Source organism: Stegostoma tigrinum, chromosome 4, assembly GCF_030684315.1.
Source record: "Stegostoma tigrinum isolate sSteTig4 chromosome 4, sSteTig4.hap1, whole genome shotgun sequence".
Classification (NCBI taxonomy): domain Eukaryota; kingdom Metazoa; phylum Chordata; class Chondrichthyes; order Orectolobiformes; family Stegostomatidae; genus Stegostoma; species Stegostoma tigrinum.
Window position 1 is genome coordinate 52,828,557 of NC_081357.1, and position 20,701 is coordinate 52,849,257.

Genomic DNA, 20,701 nt, shown 5'->3' on the forward strand with positions numbered 1-20,701 from the left:
CTTACTTTAATAGGATCCGTATGTTTTTAATTTTTCAGCAAAAAAATTTTAAGCAATGAGCTTTGCATTACTGCGTATCAACTTTCAAAAAAAAGATAAACGTTACCAACAGGATCAGATGATTTTGTAAACTGCAGGAACAAAGCTGAAAAATGTGTAATGCATTGAAACTGTCCTGGTGATTCAGTTAAGAACAGTCTACCACTTTACAAAACTATGTCATAGAAAAAATAACAAGTTCTTAAACAATAGGAGCGAAAAAAACAAATAATCAGGCAATGCAAAATACAGTAGTATGGATTTTTATTCTCTTGATTGTGGTTCATGCATTATAAACAGTAAAGTCTATTCTGCAATTTGTCAATTACTTTCATTTTATACAGGTAGCTAATCAGTTACGAATAAAACAAAATACTCATTTTTAGTCCTTCTAAATTAATTAACATTTAAATTAGAGACTGAGTGGACTAGTCTGCTCGAGAAACATAATGGACTATCTAAGCCATCGTTGCTTTCACAGTAAGATCTCTTGGGTTCAAGTAATTCTCCACTGATGTTTACCTGATAAGGAATTCTCGTCATTTTCAGCCTAATTGGAAAGGGCAAATTTAAACACCAGGCCAACATTTTTATCGCACCAATCAGAAACAGTATTGTTGCTTTTATCCATGTAAATAATGAGAAAATTAGAAATGTAAATCCACAAAAGCCTCAAATAACATTACAAAAAATTAGCTAGTTTTACTTGGGCACAAATTTATGAAACTACTTTGGCGTGCTAAAATTTAAGTGCAATATTTGTTTTCTGCTTCATTTCATATTATTGAAATGTTACATTTAGCATTTCCACACACTGCATTGCACGTAGATCTAAGCGCCAACTTGACTCAAATTTAAAAATGATATTAATAATTGAAACATAAGTGGCAACCATGTAGAATTAAGTACACAGTAGTAACAATGTACAACTATTAAACAATTCATACAAAATGTATATTTGCCCCACTGTCTTTTAAAATGAAAATTCAAACAAAATCAGGACAATTAAAATTTACAACTTTTTTTCTGAATCAATGTAAGCCAACATAAATTACAGATGTATCTTGGTTTTTTATTTAACTGGTAGATTGTATCTATTTTCATTCAAATACTGCTGTCCACTGAGCTTTTGCACATAGACTGCAAAAGTGAAACTTTTCAATAGTCCTACTGATTTGGTATTCACCTCTTGCATACCCCTGTGCTTTGCTAAAAACAGATATGGGTTTTTACCAGAACAAATATTTCCCTGAAAGTAGCCAGGAGTGCTATTCAGAAGTGCAGTGCCACCTAGCTAACCAATGCATTTAAAAAAAAATCAGGATACGCTAGTGGTTCAAGCAAATATACACTGATTGAGAAAGGCAAAGTACAATTAAAGAATACTAACACTCAACAGTACAACTGCATAAATTTTGAAGGACAAACCAGTTGGCCCCTTCATAAATGATTTAATTCAGGTTCAGTGTTGCTGTTTGTGGAAAATAAAGAGCTCACCCCAAAGTATCTCTGTTGTATACACCACATAATCTGATACTGACCAAAGGGCAAAATTCTTATAGTGGAAACTATGTTGGTCTGAACTCAGCAAGCTGATTTCAGACATGAAATTGGTGGGATTAGTACAACAAACTAAAATTTCCTTGAACAACCAAAACATCTGAAGTCAAAATTTCAAGAGTTCTCCCCTCTAATCAATCTCTCATCCAGAAACAAAACATACACACAAAACAGAGATTTGTTCTGCAATTCTATGTTAGAAACAGGTATGAAATTCTACACATAATGCTGTTTTGAGAGCACACTGGTGGCATCAACCCCCTTGATCGTCTCAAATGTCAGCACATGCTGTTTAGCATGTGCCCAACCTTGCTTTTGAATTCATTCTTAAAACATGGCCATGGCTGGCAAGGTCAATATTTATTGCACATTTCAAATTCCCTGAGAAGGAGACAGTGGACCTCCTCCTTGAACCCAAGCAGTTATAAACTTGATTGCTGGGCCACTGCAGAATGCAGTTTAAAACTAATCACGCGTGTGGCAATTTTTAATTAACCTGTTTGGGTGTTCTGTGAAGGTAGGACTTGATCTCAGGTATTTTGGTTCAAAGGTCTTTTACCACGGTGGAAGAAAACCCTACTGTATATGAGAGAGATTGGGGTCAAACGTAGGCTGGACAGAGAAAGAATCTTGTCATAGTTACCAAAACAGCATAAGCAAAACAAGGATTTTAATATAATGCAGATTCATTATCATTTTTATTGATACCAGTATTTTTTCAACTAAATTTAAATTGAAAAACTACTGTGGAGAAACATAAATGCTTTCAACAGATTATTCAAATCAGCCTCCTCTTTACTAGTTCTATAGTATAACAATTTTGTCCAACACCTGGCCTGAAATGTCTATGAAAGGGTCCTCACTGACACAATGACCTAACAGAATTGCCCTTGAAGACCAGAAACTTTGTACATTACTTTAACAATTATGGAATACCATTTTTTCTGTACTATTATAATAGAATTTATGGAAGCAGGCCATTTGGCCTATTCGAATCCACACCAGCCCTCTGAAAAGCATCCCACCCAGACCCAAACCCCCTTACGTTGTCCTTGTAATCCTGCACTTCCCTTGGCTAACCCAGCTAGCTTGCACATCACTGGACACTACAGGCAATGTAGCATGGCCAATCCATCCTAATCCGCATATCTTTGGACTGTGGGAGGAAACCGGAGCACCCAAAGACACTGGGAGAACACGCAAACTCCACACAGACAATTGCTTGGAGGTGGAATTGAAATCGGTTCCCTCATGCTGTGAGGCAGTAGTGCTAACCACTGAGCCTCAGTACTGCCCATTATGGGGTAGCAATTAAAGAGAAAGGAGAAAGTTGGAAATATCTTGAGTGACTCCTTAACTCCAGAAAAAATATAAACACGAGAATGTAAAGCCCACCTACACTGGGGAAAAGTTACAAATGATTAATTATACTTCTACTTGAGTCAACACGCTTTCCAAATTAAACATGTAAATCACAAAATAATGCTGGCCTGGTCCATTAAAATACAATTAAAGTCTGTGAATTTGGACGTGATAGTTAATTAAATAATTAACTTCAGACAAAAAGTTACCAGTGCATTTTTAAAATATAAGCATTGAGATTGCTACCAGGATAAAAAAGGTTCTTACGAATTCTCAGCTCACCATTTCAGAATCCCCTTACTGACTAAATTTTACTTTAGTTTGGGAAGTAAATCATAAAACAGACCTAACTCCACAAATGTTACAGCAGCACTGGAAAATATCTGGTCCTTAAGATAAGCATTTGGAAAACTTTAGACACTGTAATTTTGCATACTCAAAAGGGCTAGTTAAGAGCAAATAAAACTTGTCCCATTTCAGACTGCAGCATTAAAAACGCTGAGGTGTTGTTACGCATTCAAGTCATTAAATAAACAAAAAAGGTTCTCAAATTTGACTTTGAAACCTGACAACCATTCACTACTAAGATAACAACGTATAGAGCTGGATGAACACACAGCAGGGCAAGCAGCATCACAGGAGCAGGAAGGCTTACGTTTTGGGCCGAGACCCGTCTATGGGTTAGGCCCAAAATATCAGCCTTCCTGCTCGGCCTGCTGTGTTCATCCAGCTCTACACCTTGTTATCTCAGATTTTCCAGCATCTGCAGTTCCTACTATCTCTGAAACCATTCTAGATCAATAAATAAAGAAATCCACAGGTGTAGTAACAAACATAAAAAGCATGAAAAAATTCAAGTGTCAAAGTCTGGAATACACAGCTGGCAAATTGACCAACTACAGCATTGTGTATGAAATTTAAATACCACAGATTAAATGTGATAATTTCTCAAACTTGGAAAAGGTCCCAAGAAATATGGATAATTTTGCAGGTTTGTGCAGAGATATTTTAACGGGAAGATTTTGCCTTTTGGCTTCTAAACCTTGCCATCAGCCTCAAGTGGAGGTCAGAATTCTTGTGTGTGAGACAAAATACAGTGTAATTATTTCTGGCGTGACCAAGTAATGGTCTGAGGGCAATCTTGCTGCCCAGTTGAGGGTAACAGCTAAGCTCTTGTTGTTGGACAGAATGTGGACAGCAAGGGAGACAGCTATCTTGACCCCATTCTTTTTGCAAACTTGGAGGCTGACCAAGTCACGAGAAATTTGTCCGGGATAGAATCAAGGGACCAGTATGCCAGCAGCACCTTGAAATTCTGCACCTCCTGGCATTCAATCCTGACTCAATACTACCTGAAAAAAAATTAAACTCTAAGTCCATCCTTCCCAAACCTCAGCACAATTTATTCTTATGCATCTTCACAAACAGCCTCTTTGCAGTGTGGATGCTGGAAGACACACGAGAAACCCTTCACCAGATGTGAATCTGGAACAATATAAACATTTTGTAACATTCATTGCTAACAACAATTGAAATTAAAAAGAATATGGGAAGAGGTTCAATGCAAGTTGGACGCACTCATCTCACCAGAAAACCTAATCTGGCATTCCCAATCTTAGGGATGCAATAAAAAGCTTCCAAATGCTGAGATACGTTAAGTGTTCTAACAACAACTGAAATTAAAAATTTATAATTTAAGTAAGTTAATCAATAGCTGCTATTGGTAGCTCAGTTGGTAAATTCATGACATTGCAACACTGAGCTATACATGACACACAGGAGGGTTCTGGTTTAGACACCTGGTTTGTGCTGTGGTACTCAAAATTATAGGTCTTAGCACCTCTGGGTTGGAAGGAAACTAACCATCAAAATTACTGTTCATGATCACTACCACCATGCACACAGGCAAACGTCATGATAGAAATGGAGGCTGAATAATACTCTCAATGGTTGAGCTCACTGCAGACGTTTGAGTCAGGACTACGAATTAAGAACGGTAACATGGGCTTGCACCGATAAAACAATACTTAACCTAAGTTGCTGCTTTCAAAGAAGAAAGTCATTTAAAGTTTCACAAATGTCACACTTTCAGTGTATAGTACTTTCTAACCAAACACAGCAACTCATTTCTTTCAAATCAACAATTTCACAGGACTTCATAAGATGATCCGAATGACCCAAAAACAACTTAAATTTCCTTCAGTGTTAACCCACTAAAACAAAGTTCTTTGTAATATTTGATGCTAGACCACAAATTACTCTATTCCAATTCTCAAGACACAAAGATGTCACATCAACCATTGTTCTTTCTCTCTGCCATACTTTTCTGCCCATTTACGAGTCAGCTCTAAGTAGATATCTGGCTTGTGAGGCAGATAATCCAGATAAACAAACTGACTGGACTTTTTGGGAACAGCTTTTTCAATCTGAGTCCCTTCATGCCATTCATTAAACGAAGTTATAGTGATTATTTCTGGACGCACTAGGAGGGCAGCACTTAACGCAGTCTCATAATACTTGCCATTGACACGGTTCCTCGTATTGTGATTGTTCCAAGCCCTTATGCTAGTGTCTACATAACCTGGTCCTACACTCGGGATAAACATAAGGTTATTACTGTCACAGAAATCTTTTATTGTTTGCCAGTTGTGGTGGGAAGAGCCATGGGAGAATCCATTTGTTGCAAAGTACGTGTACATTCCATCAAAACCAGCCTGAAGAATTTCACTTTTATGCTTTTCTTCAACAATTAGGGCAATGAATAGTGCATCATATTGAGTATTTCGAAGACTGTGAGATCCAGGAACCGAGAGAAGATTGGCCCAAGATCCTGGGCTTATTAAGTATGAGTCATAAATGTAGAACATTGGAAGATTTCTTCCGGCACTAGTCTTATACCTATAAAATGCAGGATGGGATCCGTATCTACACAGAAGAAAAAAAAAATCAGTATTTCTCACATGATTTGACCACAAATATAGCATTCAATTTCAATATTACAATCCAGTAAATGCTGCCCATTTGTAACGTAAGTACTGAATTTAACTTTGCAATATTCATTAACAAGGTCTAATCCTGCAAACAAAGCATTGGGATTTGTGGGCTGTCAATGGCAGCGTGGATGTGAAATGGCCTAAAGGTGGTAAACAGAAAGCAATGATTGCTCACTTTTTCAAAACAGGTTGAGGGGAAATACAAACTGTGACCTACGTTGGAAGCATTGCTCTTTTTCATAAACGCCAATGACCTGGACTGAGGTATGCTGGACATAATATCACAGTTTGCCAAGAAAGCAAAACTGAAATGTAGTCAGTCAGGTAAATTGTAAAAGACTTCTGTGTGACAGATATACTGGTGAGGCACAGGTACACCTTAAGGAACAGTATTGAAAAAAAGCTAAGAATGCTATCTGCTAAGAATGAAAAGATAATAGCACAGTCATTCATCATGGAAAGAGACCCTTTGGTCCAACTAGTCCATGCTGACTGTGTTCCCAAACCAAACTAGCTCTACTTGCCTGCATTTGGTCAATATCCCTCAAAACTTTTCCTATTCATGTACTTAACCATGATAAGTCTCAAAAATGTTTCAACTGTACCTGCACTCGTCACTTCCTCTGGCAGTTTATGATTTTAAGGTCAACCGTCAACGTCTTATGCACCAGGAAACAAAAAGTTACAGCTTATCTTTATATCTCAAACCTTCCATTCCCAGCAACATTGCGGTAAATCTTTTCTGAAGTCTATCCAATTAATAATACTCTTCCTACAGTACGGCGACCACAGCTATACACAATACTCCAGAAAAGGCCTCACCAGCATCCTGTGCAACCTTAACGTGACGTTCCAACTTTTACATTCAAAGGTCTGAGCAGTGGCGGCAAGCATGCAAAATACCTTCTTAACAAATCCTGTCCACTTGTGACACAAATTTCAAAGAATTTTACAACACTGCCCAGAACCCTACCATATAAATCTTGCCCTTAAAAACTGAAAACTGTGGATGCTGTAAATCTGGAGCAAAAACAGTAGTTGCTGGAAGCTCAGCAGGTTTGGCAGGATCTGTGAAGAAAAAAAAAAATCAGTTAACGTTTCAGGTCTGGTGACCCTTCCTCAGAAGTTGTATGCCAAGAACCTGAGAAAGATCACCGGACCCGAAACGTTAACTGATTTTTTTCTTCACAGATGCCGCTAGCCCTGCTGAGCTTCCACCCCTTTCGTTTCAAGTCCTGTCCTTCTTTGTTTTACCAATGTGCAATACTTCACATTTGCAATTAAACAGTATAATTTAAAAGGGAGGCAAAAGATCCAAAATAAAATCAAGACTTTTCTTTGAAAAGCAACAAGTGATTTTAATCAAGAATGTATAGTCAAAGGAGTGTAGAAGGAGAATTTATGAATAATTTTCAAATGGAACAGGATAACCACTTAAAAAGGAGTGAAAGATAGGGGAACAGGACTAAGTAGGCAGTCTTTCAAGTCGTTGGCAGCACGATAGATCAAATTACCTTTTTTGCGCATTATTCTGAAGAAATTGAAGATGGTTTGCAGGAGTAAAACAGAAATAGCAAAAGGGAGGCAATGGCCGATACTACTAATCCAGGAACTCAGCTAGTGTTCTGGGGACCTGAGCTTGAACCCCACCAAAACGGACAGTGGAATTTGAATTCAATAAAATAACTATAATTAAGAATCTTCTGATGAGAATTAAACCATTATTGACTGTCAGAAAAACCCACCTGGCCATAATGTCCTTCAGGGAAGGAAATCTACCATCATGTGATGTGGCCTACACCCAACTCCAGACCCGTAGTAATGTGGTTGACTCTTAACTGCCTCTGAAATTAGCAACGCACTCAGTTGTATCAATTCCTACAAAGTCTCAAGAAAGAAAGGGAATTGGACAAACCACCTGGCATTGACCCAAGCAGCCGCAACGATGGCAAAAACAGCCAGGTAAATGTTGCGAAGTCCTCGCAACTTATATCCAGGGGCTCGTGCCAAAACCAGGAAAGCTGTCTCACAGACAAGTCAAGCAACAGCCTGACACTGTTGGTAAGATATGATTCCTTGAGCATGAGTAAGTCCCAAGCACCACCATCCCTGGATATGTTCTGTTGCACCAGCAGGACAAGCATAGTAGAGGTGGCAGCATAGTGGAATACAGTAAGGCGGCAGTTGCCCTGGAATCCATGACATTGTCTTAGATCTCATGAAGTCACGTGGCTTCAGGTTAAACATGGGCAAGGAAATCTTCTGCTGATGACCACAAACAATCCTCCCTTGGATGCTGAATCAGCACTCCTCTATTTTGAGCAACACTAGGAGGAAGCACCGAGGTGTCTTCGCGCTGGGGGACTGCAATATTGTAGTGATTGGAACCAAGTTGTCCTCTGGAGAACACATCTGCAGTACTATTGATAGAATGTCAGTAGGGCCCTTAGCCTTTGAATTATCCAGTGACTCCCAACTGTTTCTTGATATCACACGGTATGAATTAAGGTTGCTGATTGGGGTTGTTAACCTGGGGCAATCACAAGGTTGCTGATTGGGGTTGTTAACCTGGGGCAATCACAAAAGCCTTGGCTAACCAATATGACCAGGAGATTAGAATGTCCTCAGTCCAGATGACTGACTCAGCCAGCTGTATTGTGCACAAGTAAATAAAGGATAACTTGGTAACTGGATACCAGCCTTTGTGCAGTTATTTCAATTGTTCACCACCAGCAGTGGCTTAGCAGCAGCACTTCTATTTGAGCTGCTTATGTCCTCAAGGACGTAGATGTTAGGCTGGGGCTACGGCAGGTGGCGAGACCAGTAAGAGGGAAAACATCCTTCCCCTCAACCTTACCAATCTGTCGGGTGTAGATGCATCCAGCCATGACAGTATCAGTAAGAGTGGCCACTGCACGGTCCTTGTGGAGATGAAGTCCCATCTTCACAGTGAGAATCCACTCTATCGTGTTGTGTGGCACTACTGCCATGCAAAATAGGACAGGCTTTAAAACAGATCTACCAACTCTAGCCTGGACACCCATGAGGTATTGTGGGCCATAAACAGCAGAGTCGTTGTCCAACACTGGTTCAATAGAGGGGACAGGACGGCATGCCAGAAACAAACCATACCTAAAATGAGGTGTCAACCTGATGAAGATACCAAATAGGAATACTTGCATACTAAATAATATAAACAGCAAGTGACAGACATAGCTAAGCAATCCCATAACCAACAGATCTGTTGTAAGCTCTGCAGTCCTGCCACATCCAGTAGTAGTGAATAATTAAACAACTCAATGGAGACGGCGGCTCCAAAAATATCCTCAATGATGGAACACCCGAGTGCAAAAGATAAGGCTGATGCACTCTCAAAATCCTCACCAGAATTGTCAAGTGGATGATCCATCTCAGCCTCCTCCAGTGGTCCCTCCCGAGATCACAGATAGAAGTCTTCAGCAAATTTAATTCATACCGTGAGATATCAAGAAACAGTTGGGAGTCACTGGATAATTCAAAGGCTAAGGGCCCTACTGACATTCTATCAATAGTACTGAAGATGTGTTCTCCAGAACTTGCCACTTCCATAGCCAAGCTGTTGAAATGCAGCTGGAACACTAGCATCTACCCAACAATATGAAAAATTGCCCAGGTATGCCCTATACATAAAAAGCAGGACTAATCCACCCGCCCCATCAGTCTACTCTCAACCATCAGTAAAGTGATGGAAGGCTTCAAACTGCTCACTGATGCTCAGTTTGGGCTCCACCAGGGTGGCTCGGCTCCTGACTTCATTACTGCCTTGGTGCAAATTCGGACAAAGGTGCTGAATTCCAGAGGTGGGATGGGAGGGTCAGCCCTTGACATCAAGACTGCAGTAGACACAATGTGGCCTCAAGAAGCCCTAGCAAAACTGAAATCAATTGGAATCATACCTGAGCATAGTAGGATGGTTGAAGTTGTACACAATTAGTGATCCCAGCTTCAGGACATTTCTGAGAGAGCTCCTCAGGGTTGTTTCCTCCACCCAACCATGTGCAATTGCTTCATCAATGACCTTTCCTCCATCATAAGGTCAGAACTTGGGATGTTTGCTAATAATTGCACAATGTTCAGCAGCATTTGAGAGTCATCAGATACTGAAGCAGTCCATGTTCAAATGCAACAAGATCGGGACAATATCTGGGCTTGGGCTGAAAAATCAAGTGATATTCGCTCTACACAAATGCAAGGCAACAACCATCTCCAATAAGAGACGATCTAACCACTGCCTCTTGGCATTCAGTGAAATTACTATCACTGAATCACCCGCTATCATCATAGAGGGTTACCATTAAATCAGAAGCTTAACTGGACTCACTGTATAAATACAGAGGCTGCAACAGCAGGTCAGAGGCTAGGCAAACTGCAGCAAGTAACTCACCTCCCTACCCCACAACGCCATCTACAAGGCTCAAGTCAGGAGTCTGATGACATACTCTGCACTTGCCCACGAATGCAGCACCAAAAACACTCAAGAAACTGGACACCATCCAGGACAAAGTAGCCAGCTTCATTTTCACCACATTCACACCACTGTCACTCAGTAGCAGCAGTGTGTACTCTCTACAAGATGCACTGCAGAAATTGATCATCTTTTGACCGCACCTTCAAAACCCATGACCACTTCCATCCAGAGGGACAAAGGCAGCGGATATATGGGAACACTATCACCTGTAATTTCCTCTCCAAGCACTCACCATTCTGATTTGCAAATATATTACTGTTCTTTCACGGTCACTGGGTTAAAATCCTGGAATTCCTTCCCTCAGGACATGATGGGTCAAACTAAAGTACATGGGCTGTAGTGACTCAAGAAGATGGTTCAAACAACACCATCTCAAAGGTAACTAAAAATGGGCAACGAAAGCTGGCCAGCCAGCAACTTCCATATCCTATGACTGAATAACATAAAACAGGCCTGTACTGTGCTGTAATGTTCTATGTTCTATGTTCTAAATCATTCATTAGCAAATTCCAAGGGAAATCGAGGACAGTGACATATTCGGAGTTTATGCTAAAACAGCTACTCTCATCAGGCTGCTGTATAATAGCTAGAATTCTGGGATGGGAGTGGGTTGAAAAAAGGACAAGTATGGACATCTTTGCCATTAGAAAAAAGGCAAGCTCTAATGAAAATACGCGTGCCTGGATAGAATGGCAGTGCAAATTATGCAGTTTTATGCTGTCCTTGAACACCTGTGATAGTTAAACACCTCACCAATGCTCATCTTCCAGATTCAGTAATGAAGAGTGACAGACTGAATCTACAGTATAATTGTTGAGGTGATTTTAAAAAAAACAAAAAGTAGAAAATCTTGCATTTTACATTCATAACAGGCAATTTTGCAGGAAGAGGCTTTAAAAAAATACCTTGCTTTTAAAGCAATTGCCCAATATGCATGAATTCTGAAAATTTCTGGTTGTGGATAAATAAATAACTGGCACTATATATTGCACAACTAGTTTAGAAAGGGAATTCTTTTAAATAGTAGTCTTAAAAATATTGATTAGCTATTCTATCAACATTATGATCAAAAGTTACACAGGTGTTTATATTATTTTAATGTTACATTGCACAATTAGAAGTCAATGCAAATGGTAAACAAAGTTTTATCCGAATCACACTCAGTGCTCAAGATATATTTTGAATGTGTTATTTAGTCTAAATTTTTCACCAGGAAAACAAAAGGAAAGGTTAAAAGAAATTATTTAAAGGCACATATCATTATAGAATGCATCACCATAAGTGACAAATTGAAAAAATGCAACTAAAAATATTAGCATTGACAATACAAGGAAAAAATAGGAATACTGAATTAGACAGACAGCTCCAGCTCTTTCACAGGGCGATTAGCCAAATAATTCATCTGTATTCTAACTGGTATAATTCATAAACTTTATTGATATTTTAAGCTTCATCCAAACTATGAAATTAAGTTCAGGCACAGAATATGTCAAATCAAATGACGACTCCCATGATTTGAATGCCATATTGCAGATCACAATTCTACTTTTAGAATTACAAGAAAACCAAACTGAATGCTTTGTTTAGACTTCAATTCGGAAACTAGAAGTATAGCTGTTAACACTAGTACTTCCAGTAAAGCTCCCATCAGACACAAGACTTTGACACAAAATGCTTGGTTACCTGCAAGAATCAAGAGGAATTTCCTACAACTGTGCCTATATTGACCTACTTGATTTTTATTTTAATATTGATTACATTCTCAACAGATCGCAGCGCCGAGTAGAAGTTCTGAATGCCGCTGCTGCACAGAGACCATGGAAGTTTGCACAGAAGGAAAAAGAAAAAGAGGGAATCAGGGTGGTGACTGCAGGAGAAGCAGTCTGCATGGAGTGGGATAGCTTTAAAGATCTTGAAACTGTCACTGTGTGACATGGACAGGTTTAATAGATATCTTTTCCTGGATTCCTTTTCTTTGTACTTTCGTAAGAATTGGCTCATTGGTAAACAGTAACAGTTTAATGAGAATGGATTCAAGGTGGCAAGAGACCGAGTCACATGAACAAGACAGCATTCAAAACGGCAAGAGGACATACTGGCTGCAGAAAAAACAGAATTTACTGGAAAAGCTCAGCAGGTCTGGCTGCATCTGTGAAGAAAATGCCAGAATTAATGTTTTGGGTCCGGTGACCCCTCCTCAGAACTATTCTGAGGTAGGGTCACTGGACACAAAACGTTAACTCTGATTTCTCTTCACAGTTCTTACCTGACCTGCTGAGCTTTTCCAGTAACTTGTTTTTTATTTCTGATTTACAGCATCTACAGTTCTTACTGCTTTTATTCTGGAGGGAGGTTTGACTTGGTGGGAAAGAAGGAAACAGTTATGACAAACTCTGAACTTATCCAAAATTTTGTTGCAGGTGAAATGGAAAAGGGAGCAAAGAGAGGTTAAAAGAGCCATTTTGTAGAGAAAAATGAAACATAAGATATCTTAACTCTGTTGTAAGATGCTACACTAATGCAGAGTTTTGGCAGAGGACAGGGAGGCCATAGCATCATACATATTCCTGTCAGATCAGAAGATGGAGGGATAATAGCTCACGCTGATCTGATTGATAGCAAGCATCTGTATGTCAATTCCACAAGCCTATAAAATGTCTTGCAATTGTGGGTTTGTAAAAAGGAGCCAGGCAAAGGAGAAATACTCATGAATGTGAGACAATTAATATTTTACTGGAGACAAGAACACTAAAAATAGATTTAAGGCAATGACTGAAATGAGCAAAAGCTGCAGAGGCATTGTGGTGAATGGAGGAATGGATAGTTTGGTATTTTAAAGTGCCTTTGTAAGTATCAGAGATAATGGGAACTGCAGATGCTGGAGAATTCCAAGATAATAAAATGTGAGGCTGGATGAACACAGCAGGCCAAGCAGCATCTCAGGAGCACAAAAGTTGACGTTTCAGGCCTGGACCCTTCATCAGAGAGGGGGATGGGGAGAGGGAACTGGAATAAATAGGGAGAGAGGGGGAGGCGGACCGAAGATGGAGAGTAAAGATGATAGGTGGAGAGAGTATAGGTACGGAGGTAGGGAGGGGATAGGTCAGTCCAGGGAAGATGGACAGGTCAAGGAGGTGGGATGAGGTTAGTAGGTAGGAGATGGAGGTGCGGCTTGGGGTGGGAGGAGGGGATGGGTGAGAGGAAGAACCGGTTAGGGAGGCAGAGACAGGTTGGACTGGTATTGGGATGCAGTGGGTGGGGGGAGGGGGGGGGGGGAGGAGAAGAGCTGGGCTGGTTGTGTGGTGCAGTGGGGGGAGGGGATGAACTGGGCTGGTTTAGGGATGCAGTAGGGGAAGGGGAGATTTTGAAACTGGTGAAGTCCACATTGATACCATTAGGCTGCAGGGTTCCCAGGCGGAATATGAGTTGCTGTTCCTGCAACCTTCGGGTGGCATCATTGTGGCAGTGCAGGAGGCCCATGATGGACATCCCATCTCGAGAATGGGAGGGGGAGTGGAAATGGTTTGCGACTGGGAGGTGCAGTTGTTTGTTGCGAACTGAGCGGAGGTGTTCTGCAAAGCGGTCTCCAAGCCTCCGTTTGGTTTCCCCAATGTAGAGGAGGCCACACCGGGTACAGTGGATGCAGTATACCACATTGGCAGATGTGCAGGTGAACCTCTGATTAATGTGGAATGTCATCTTGGGGCCTGGGATAGGGGTGAGGGAGGTGGTGTGGGGGCAAGTGTAGCATTTCCTGCGGTTGCAGGGGGCGGTGCCGGGTGTGGTGGGGTTGGAGGGCAGTGTGGAGCGAACAAGGGAGTCACGGAGAGAGTGGTCTCTCCGGAAAGCAGACAGGGGTGGGGATGGAAAAATGTCTTGGGTGGTGGGGTCAGATTGTAAATGGCGAAAGTGTCGGAGGATGTTCCTCTACATTGGGGAAACCAAACGGAGGCTTGGAGACCGCTTTGCAGAACACCTCCGCTCAGTTCGCAACAAACAACTGCACCTCCCAGTCGCAAACCATTTCCACTCCCCCTCCCATTCTCGAGATGGGATGTCCATCATGGGCCTCCTGCACTGCCACAATGATGCCACCCGAAGGTTGCAGGAACAGCAACTCATATTCCGCCTGGGAACCCTGCAGCCTAATGGTATCAATGTGGACTTCACCAGTTTCAAAATCTCCCCTTCCCCTACTGCATCCCTAAACCAGCCCAGTTCATCCCCTCCCCCCACTGCACCACACAACCAGCCCAGCTCTTCCCCCCCACCCACTGCATCCCAATACCAGTCCAACTTGTCTCTGCCTCCCTAACCGGTTCTTCCTCTCACCCATCCCTTCCTCCCACCCCAAGCCGCACCCCCATCTACCTACTAACCTCATCCCACCTCCTTGACCTGTCCGTCTTCCCTGGACTGACCTATCCCCTCCCTACCTCCCCACCTATCTTCTTTACTCTCCATCTTCGGTCCGCCTCCCCCTCTCTCCCTATTGATTCCAGTTCCCTCTCCCCATCCCCCTCTCTGATGAAGGGTCCAGGCCCGAAACGTCAGCTTTTGTGCTCCTGAGATGCTGCTTGGCCTGCTGTGTTCATCCAGCCTCACATTTTATTGCCTTTGTAAGTAACTACTTTTTGCCTAGGTATTTCTCACATTCCAATACACAATACTGAAATTCAAAGTTTAGGGGGAAATGGAGGGAACATGTGGGTGCCTGGAATGAACTGCCAGTGGATGTGGAAGCAGGCATGTTAGCAACATTTAAGGCGTATCTTAATAGACATATGAACAGGAGGCGAACAGAGGGATACAAACCACATATGGACAATAAGTAGTGGGTCTACACAAGCATTAGGATTCGGTGCAGGCTTGGTGGACTGAACTGCCTGTTCCTGTGCTGCATTGTATTAATTTATTTTACAATGTTCAAGATATCTTCATTACAAATTAAAATAGAAAACCGTGCCTTTTCAATTGATTTACAATATAGTCAGGCTGTGCTTTATGTTCTGTAAATCATATTCATTGTGCATATCTTTAAGGGTGAGACAAGTTGTGAATAATTACTGTAATCAGCACTAACAGTTCATAAAAACTGATCTACAAAACTCACTTGTCAATGATGTACTTCAAATTACTATATAAAGTGTTTTCTCTCCCTTCATACGGCTCAATGTGGAAGGTGACCTTCGAAAATAAAAAAGATTACAAATGTCAGAAGCCCAGTGTTTTTATTTCAGAATAATTACACATCTATATCACAATGCAGCAGTATTCAACTTCTGAAGTGAAATGCTTAAATACTCTCCTCGGGTTAGAATGGTTTCCAACTTGTTTTGCAGTTTTTTGAATTCAGTGGTATTCCATTTTGAAAGACATAACTATACAGAAAATTAATGAGTGCAAAGGCATTTCAAAATCTGAATAAAGAAACTCAATATACATCAGATACCATATACCCAGGGATCACTAAATAAGGAACAAGTCCTATATTGCAAGCTTGGCAAGTTTTAATAGATTTTTATGCCGTTAGCAACAAGAAAGACAGGCTGATTTCTACTGCCCTGCTGGTTACAGCAGTGATAAAATTTAATTACAACACTAAGGTCAAGAAGTTAAATTGGAGGAAAACAGAAGAAATATTGATAAAAATCATTATCCAAAACCTATTGTCAATAGAATCATGGAGGCATGTAGTACGGAAACAGACCCTTTGGTTCAGCTCATCCATGCTCACCAGATAATCTAAATAAATCTTGTCCCATTTGCCAGTATTTGGCCCACATCCGTCTAAAACCTTCCTATTTATATACCCAACCAGATACCTCTTAAATGTTTTAATTATACCAGCCTCCACCACTTCCTCAGGCAGCTCACTCCATACACACAGCACCATCTGCGTGAAAAGGGTGCCCCTTAGGTCCCTTTCGAATCTTTCCCCTCTCACCTTAAACCTATGCCCTCTAGTATTAGACTCACCTATCCCAAGGAAAAGGCCTTGTCTATTTACCCTATCCGTGCCCCTCAATTTTATAAACTTCTAATAAGGTCACTCCTCAGTTTCCAACTGACCAAGGAAAACAGCCCCAGCCTACTCAGTTTTCTGAAGAGGTAACGAAGAGGATTGATGAGGGCAGAGCGATGGACATGATATATACAGACTTCAGTAAGGCGCTCAGTAAGATTCCTCATGGTAGACTGATGAGCAAGGTCAGATCACGTGGAATACAGGGAGAATTAGCCATTTGGCTAGAGAACTGGTTTGAAAGTAGAAGACAGAGGGTGGTGGAGGGTTGTTTTCAGACTGGAGGCCAGTGACCACTAGTGCACAAGGATCGGTGCTGCATCCACTGCTTTTTGTTATTTATACAAGTGATTTGGATGTGAACATTGGAGGTATGGTTAGTAAGTTTGCAGATGATACCAAAATTGGAGGTGTAGTGGACAGCGAAGAAGGTTACCTCTGAATACAACTCGGTCTCGAGCAGTTGGGCCAAGGAGTTGCAGATAGAGTTTAATTTATATAAATGGGAGGTATTGTATTTTGGAAAGACAAATTAGGGCAGGACTTATACACTCAATAGTACAGTCCTGGGGAGTGTTGCCGAAAAAAAGAGACCTTGGAGTGCAGGTTCATTGCTCCCTGACAGTGGAGCCATGGGTCAACAGGGTAGTGAAGGCAGCATTTGGCGTGCTTGCCTTTGTTGGTCAGTGCATTGAGTATGGGAGCTGGGACGTCATGTTGAGTCTGTACAGGACATTGATTAGGTCACTTTTGGTCTCCCTGCCGTAGGGAGGATGTTGTGAAACTTGAAAGGGTTCAGGCAAGATTTATAAGGATGTTTCCAGGGTTCAAGGGTTTGAGCTATAGCAAGAGGCCAAATCGGCTGGCGTTATTTTCCTGGGACAATCAGAGGTTGAGGAGTGACCTTATAGAGGTTTCGTAAAATTATAAGGAGCATGGACAGGATAAATAGACAAGGTCTTTTCCCTGGGGTGGGGGAGTCAAGAACTAAAGGGCATAGGCTGAAGGTGAAAAGGGGAGAGATTTAAAATGGACCTAAGGGGCAACGTTCTCACACAAGGATGGCATATGAATGGAATGAGCTGCCAGAGGAAATGGTGGAGGCTGGAACAATTACAACATTTAAAAGGTATCTGGATGGGTATATAAATAGGAAGGGTTGAGAGAGATGTGGGCCAAATACTGGCAAATGGGACAAGATTTATCTGAACTAGCTAGTCAGCATGGACGAGTTGGATTGAAGGGTCAGTTTCTATTCTGTATGCCTTTATGACTATGATTCTCCCTATAGATCAAACCCTCCAACCCTAGCAAAATCCTTGTTAAGTCTTTTCTGAATCTTTTCAGGTTTCACAACATCCTTCCTATAGCAGGGAAACCAGAATTGCATGCAGTTCTAAAAGCAGCCTAACCTATGTCCTGTACAGCAACAACATAACCTCCTAACTCCTATACTCAATGGACTGACCCATAAAGACACCACATCAAATGCCTTCTTCACCATCCTAGCCTTTCAAGGAACTATGAATCTGCAATCTAAAGGTCTCTTTGTTCAGCAACACTCCTTAGGACCTTACCGTTAAGTCTATAGGTCCTGCCCTGATTGGCTTTCCAAAATGCAGCACTTCACATTTATCTAAATTAAACCCCATCTGCCACACCTCAGACCATTAGCCCATCTGATTAAGATCCTGTTGTATTCAGAGGTAACTTTCTTTGCTGTCCACTATACCTCACATGTGGTGTCATCTGCAAACTTAATAACGATACCTCCTATATTCACATCCAAATCATTTATATAAATGACAAAAAGCAGTGGACCCAGCGCCAATTTTGTGGCACACTGCTGGTCACATGCCTCCAGTCTGAAAAGCAACCTTCTACCAACACCCTCCGCCTTTTACCGTCAAGCCAGCTCTGTATCCCAGTGGCTACTTTTCCCTGTACTCCATGTGATCTAACTTTGCTAACCAGTCTACCATGAGGAACCTAAAGTTATGATAAATAAAAAATTGCAGTGTGCTTGCCAATGCAAAAAATTTGTCAGTGAAAAATTAGTCTTTCTTCCAAAGCAAATTAATTGAAGAACAGATAAAAAGACTTGCATTCATATGGCTCTGTTGACAGTCATTGAATATCTCAAAGCTGTATAGCCAGCAGTACTTTTGAAAAGCATAGTCACTGTTCTATAGTAGGAAATGTGGCAGCAAATGGTATATACAAGGACCAACAAACCAAGTGATAACGAATAGATGCGGCATGAGGTATAAAACTGACATACACAATTGGCAGATCCCCCTTGGCTTTAATCAGAAGATAACTGTGTGCTTAGATTTAAATACTCATCTGAAAATTAGCACTCCTAGTGCAGTATTACAGGAGTGCTGCGTTGCTGGAGTGTCGACTCATCTGTACTACTACTATCTGTGCAAACCCCAACCAAGAGTGAATCCAGTCTTGTCACACCATCTCCAATCATCTGAATTCCAATTACCATCTATCCCTTCCCCTATGATCTCTTTCTACACACCCCGAGTCCTGACACAAATCTCCACCCATCGTTACTTTTCTTTTTACAAGTTTCCCACATGTACTGTTCGAGAACCCTGTGTCTAGGTTTCTCCGAAGGGGCCTAATTGAATCCTAATTTCTCTCCAAGAGCGAACAGCATGTTATTAGTGACTAGGACACAGAATGAAGCCAATTGGCCTATGCTGGTGTTACGTTCCATACTAGTCAACCTCCCATTCCAACACACAGATAACCCCCATCAACTTGAGATGTATTTTTCTCCCCTATAGGAAGGATAACCTAGCCTCTGTCTAAATGCATTTATGTTATAGACTGATATTTAAAGTAAGTTCCATAAAAAAAATCTTGAATCTTTAACACATTCCCTTTGATCTAGATCTGTCCCCCTGTTGTAATCATCAATTGGTCTGTATAAATTTATTACCTGAGATCTTAACTGCTCACTGCACTTGAGTTTATCTGGAGAAACTGGCCTGTAGAACTAAAAGACCCAGTCAAGCAGCAGCTTAGTATTAGTTTCAAAATGTGAAAGTGGTTATGTAAAGTTCTATTTTTTAATTCCAAAAGGGTTGACTTTGGAAACTGCTGAACTGAGAAAATAACTCTGGATCTGGAATGAGACATGTGTCATCTATGTCTTCCAGCAGTCTGAGAAACAATGCCTAACTAAGGTAACTAATATGTAATTGCTACCATGTAATAAGTTACATCGTGTTAAGACTCACTAGTGGTTGCTCCTATCACTAGAAACCAAACAGTCCCTGAGGCACAATCAAGGAAGAACAACAAGTAGTGGAAAATGTCCTTCGACCCATAAATACTGCATGGTGGGCTATGCTGGGTTTCAATGTTTAGTAACAGAAGGTTCAATGGTGAAGAAACCCACTGGATGTACGAGAATAAATTTCTGAACTACCAAATGAGTTTAAGCGCTGTAAAAGATTTCAGAATTTTAAAAGCTACTTATACAGACAGTCAGCAGCAACAAATGCTTGACCAAATGAACAGGTGCCAGGAGCTTGTGGAAAAACCAACAATAAAGATTCTCATTATTTTGTTAATTATGATTTTTGGTTTGGAGCTAAGATCTAGGAGCTGAGTGGGGTAAGTAACCTTTGGATTTACGAGCATATTTCCTTTAAAACAAAAATAAGCTGATGTTTGCTTTTGAGGCCAGACCTACAAGTTAATTGCGATTTGATTCTTGTTCAAAGAGCGCTTCAGATGTTTCAGTTCTGGAGGTACATTATATTCAAACAGATGGCAGATGTTTGAAAATTAACAGGGGCCTCACAGCATAGTGTTGAAAAGAAACAGAAAGAGAAACCAAAGTTTGAAATGGGTCTTGAATTGTGTTTAAGTCAGAAGGATTGTAGCTGCAAAAGCTACAAGGAGCTTTGATTGATAATCGGAGGATGACCAATTATTCAAAAGGTACCAAAAATAGAATTTCAGTTAGTAGTTAGGGTGACACAGTGGCTCAGAGGTTAGCACTTCTGCCTCACCGCACCAGGGAACTAGGTTTGATACCATCCTTGGGTGACTGTGTGGAGTTTGCATGTTTTCGCCATGTCTGCATGGGTTTCTTCCGGGTGCTCCAGTTTCCTCCCACAGTCCAAAGATGTGCAGGTTGGGTGGGTTGGACACGCTAACTTGCTCATGGTGTCCAGGGACATGCAGGTT

The 20,701-nt window shown here is 41.1% G+C and overlaps 1 protein-coding gene across 1 annotated transcript in view; it reads right to left on the reverse strand.

Annotated features, from left to right (window-relative positions):
• Nucleotides 1-290: 290 nt before the first annotated feature.
• Nucleotides 291-20,701, reverse strand: part of LOC125452582 (glycoprotein endo-alpha-1,2-mannosidase-like) — a 32,654-nt gene continuing 12,243 nt past the window's right edge. Inside the window, exons 4-5 of the mRNA XM_048531186.2 lie at nt 15,575-15,648; nt 291-5,886 (exon numbers count right to left, since the gene is read on the reverse strand). Of these exons, the coding sequence (XP_048387143.1) occupies nt 5,250-5,886; nt 15,575-15,648 (711 nt within the window). The 3' untranslated portion in view covers nt 291-5,249. The remainder of the gene's footprint in view (nt 5,887-15,574; nt 15,649-20,701) is intronic.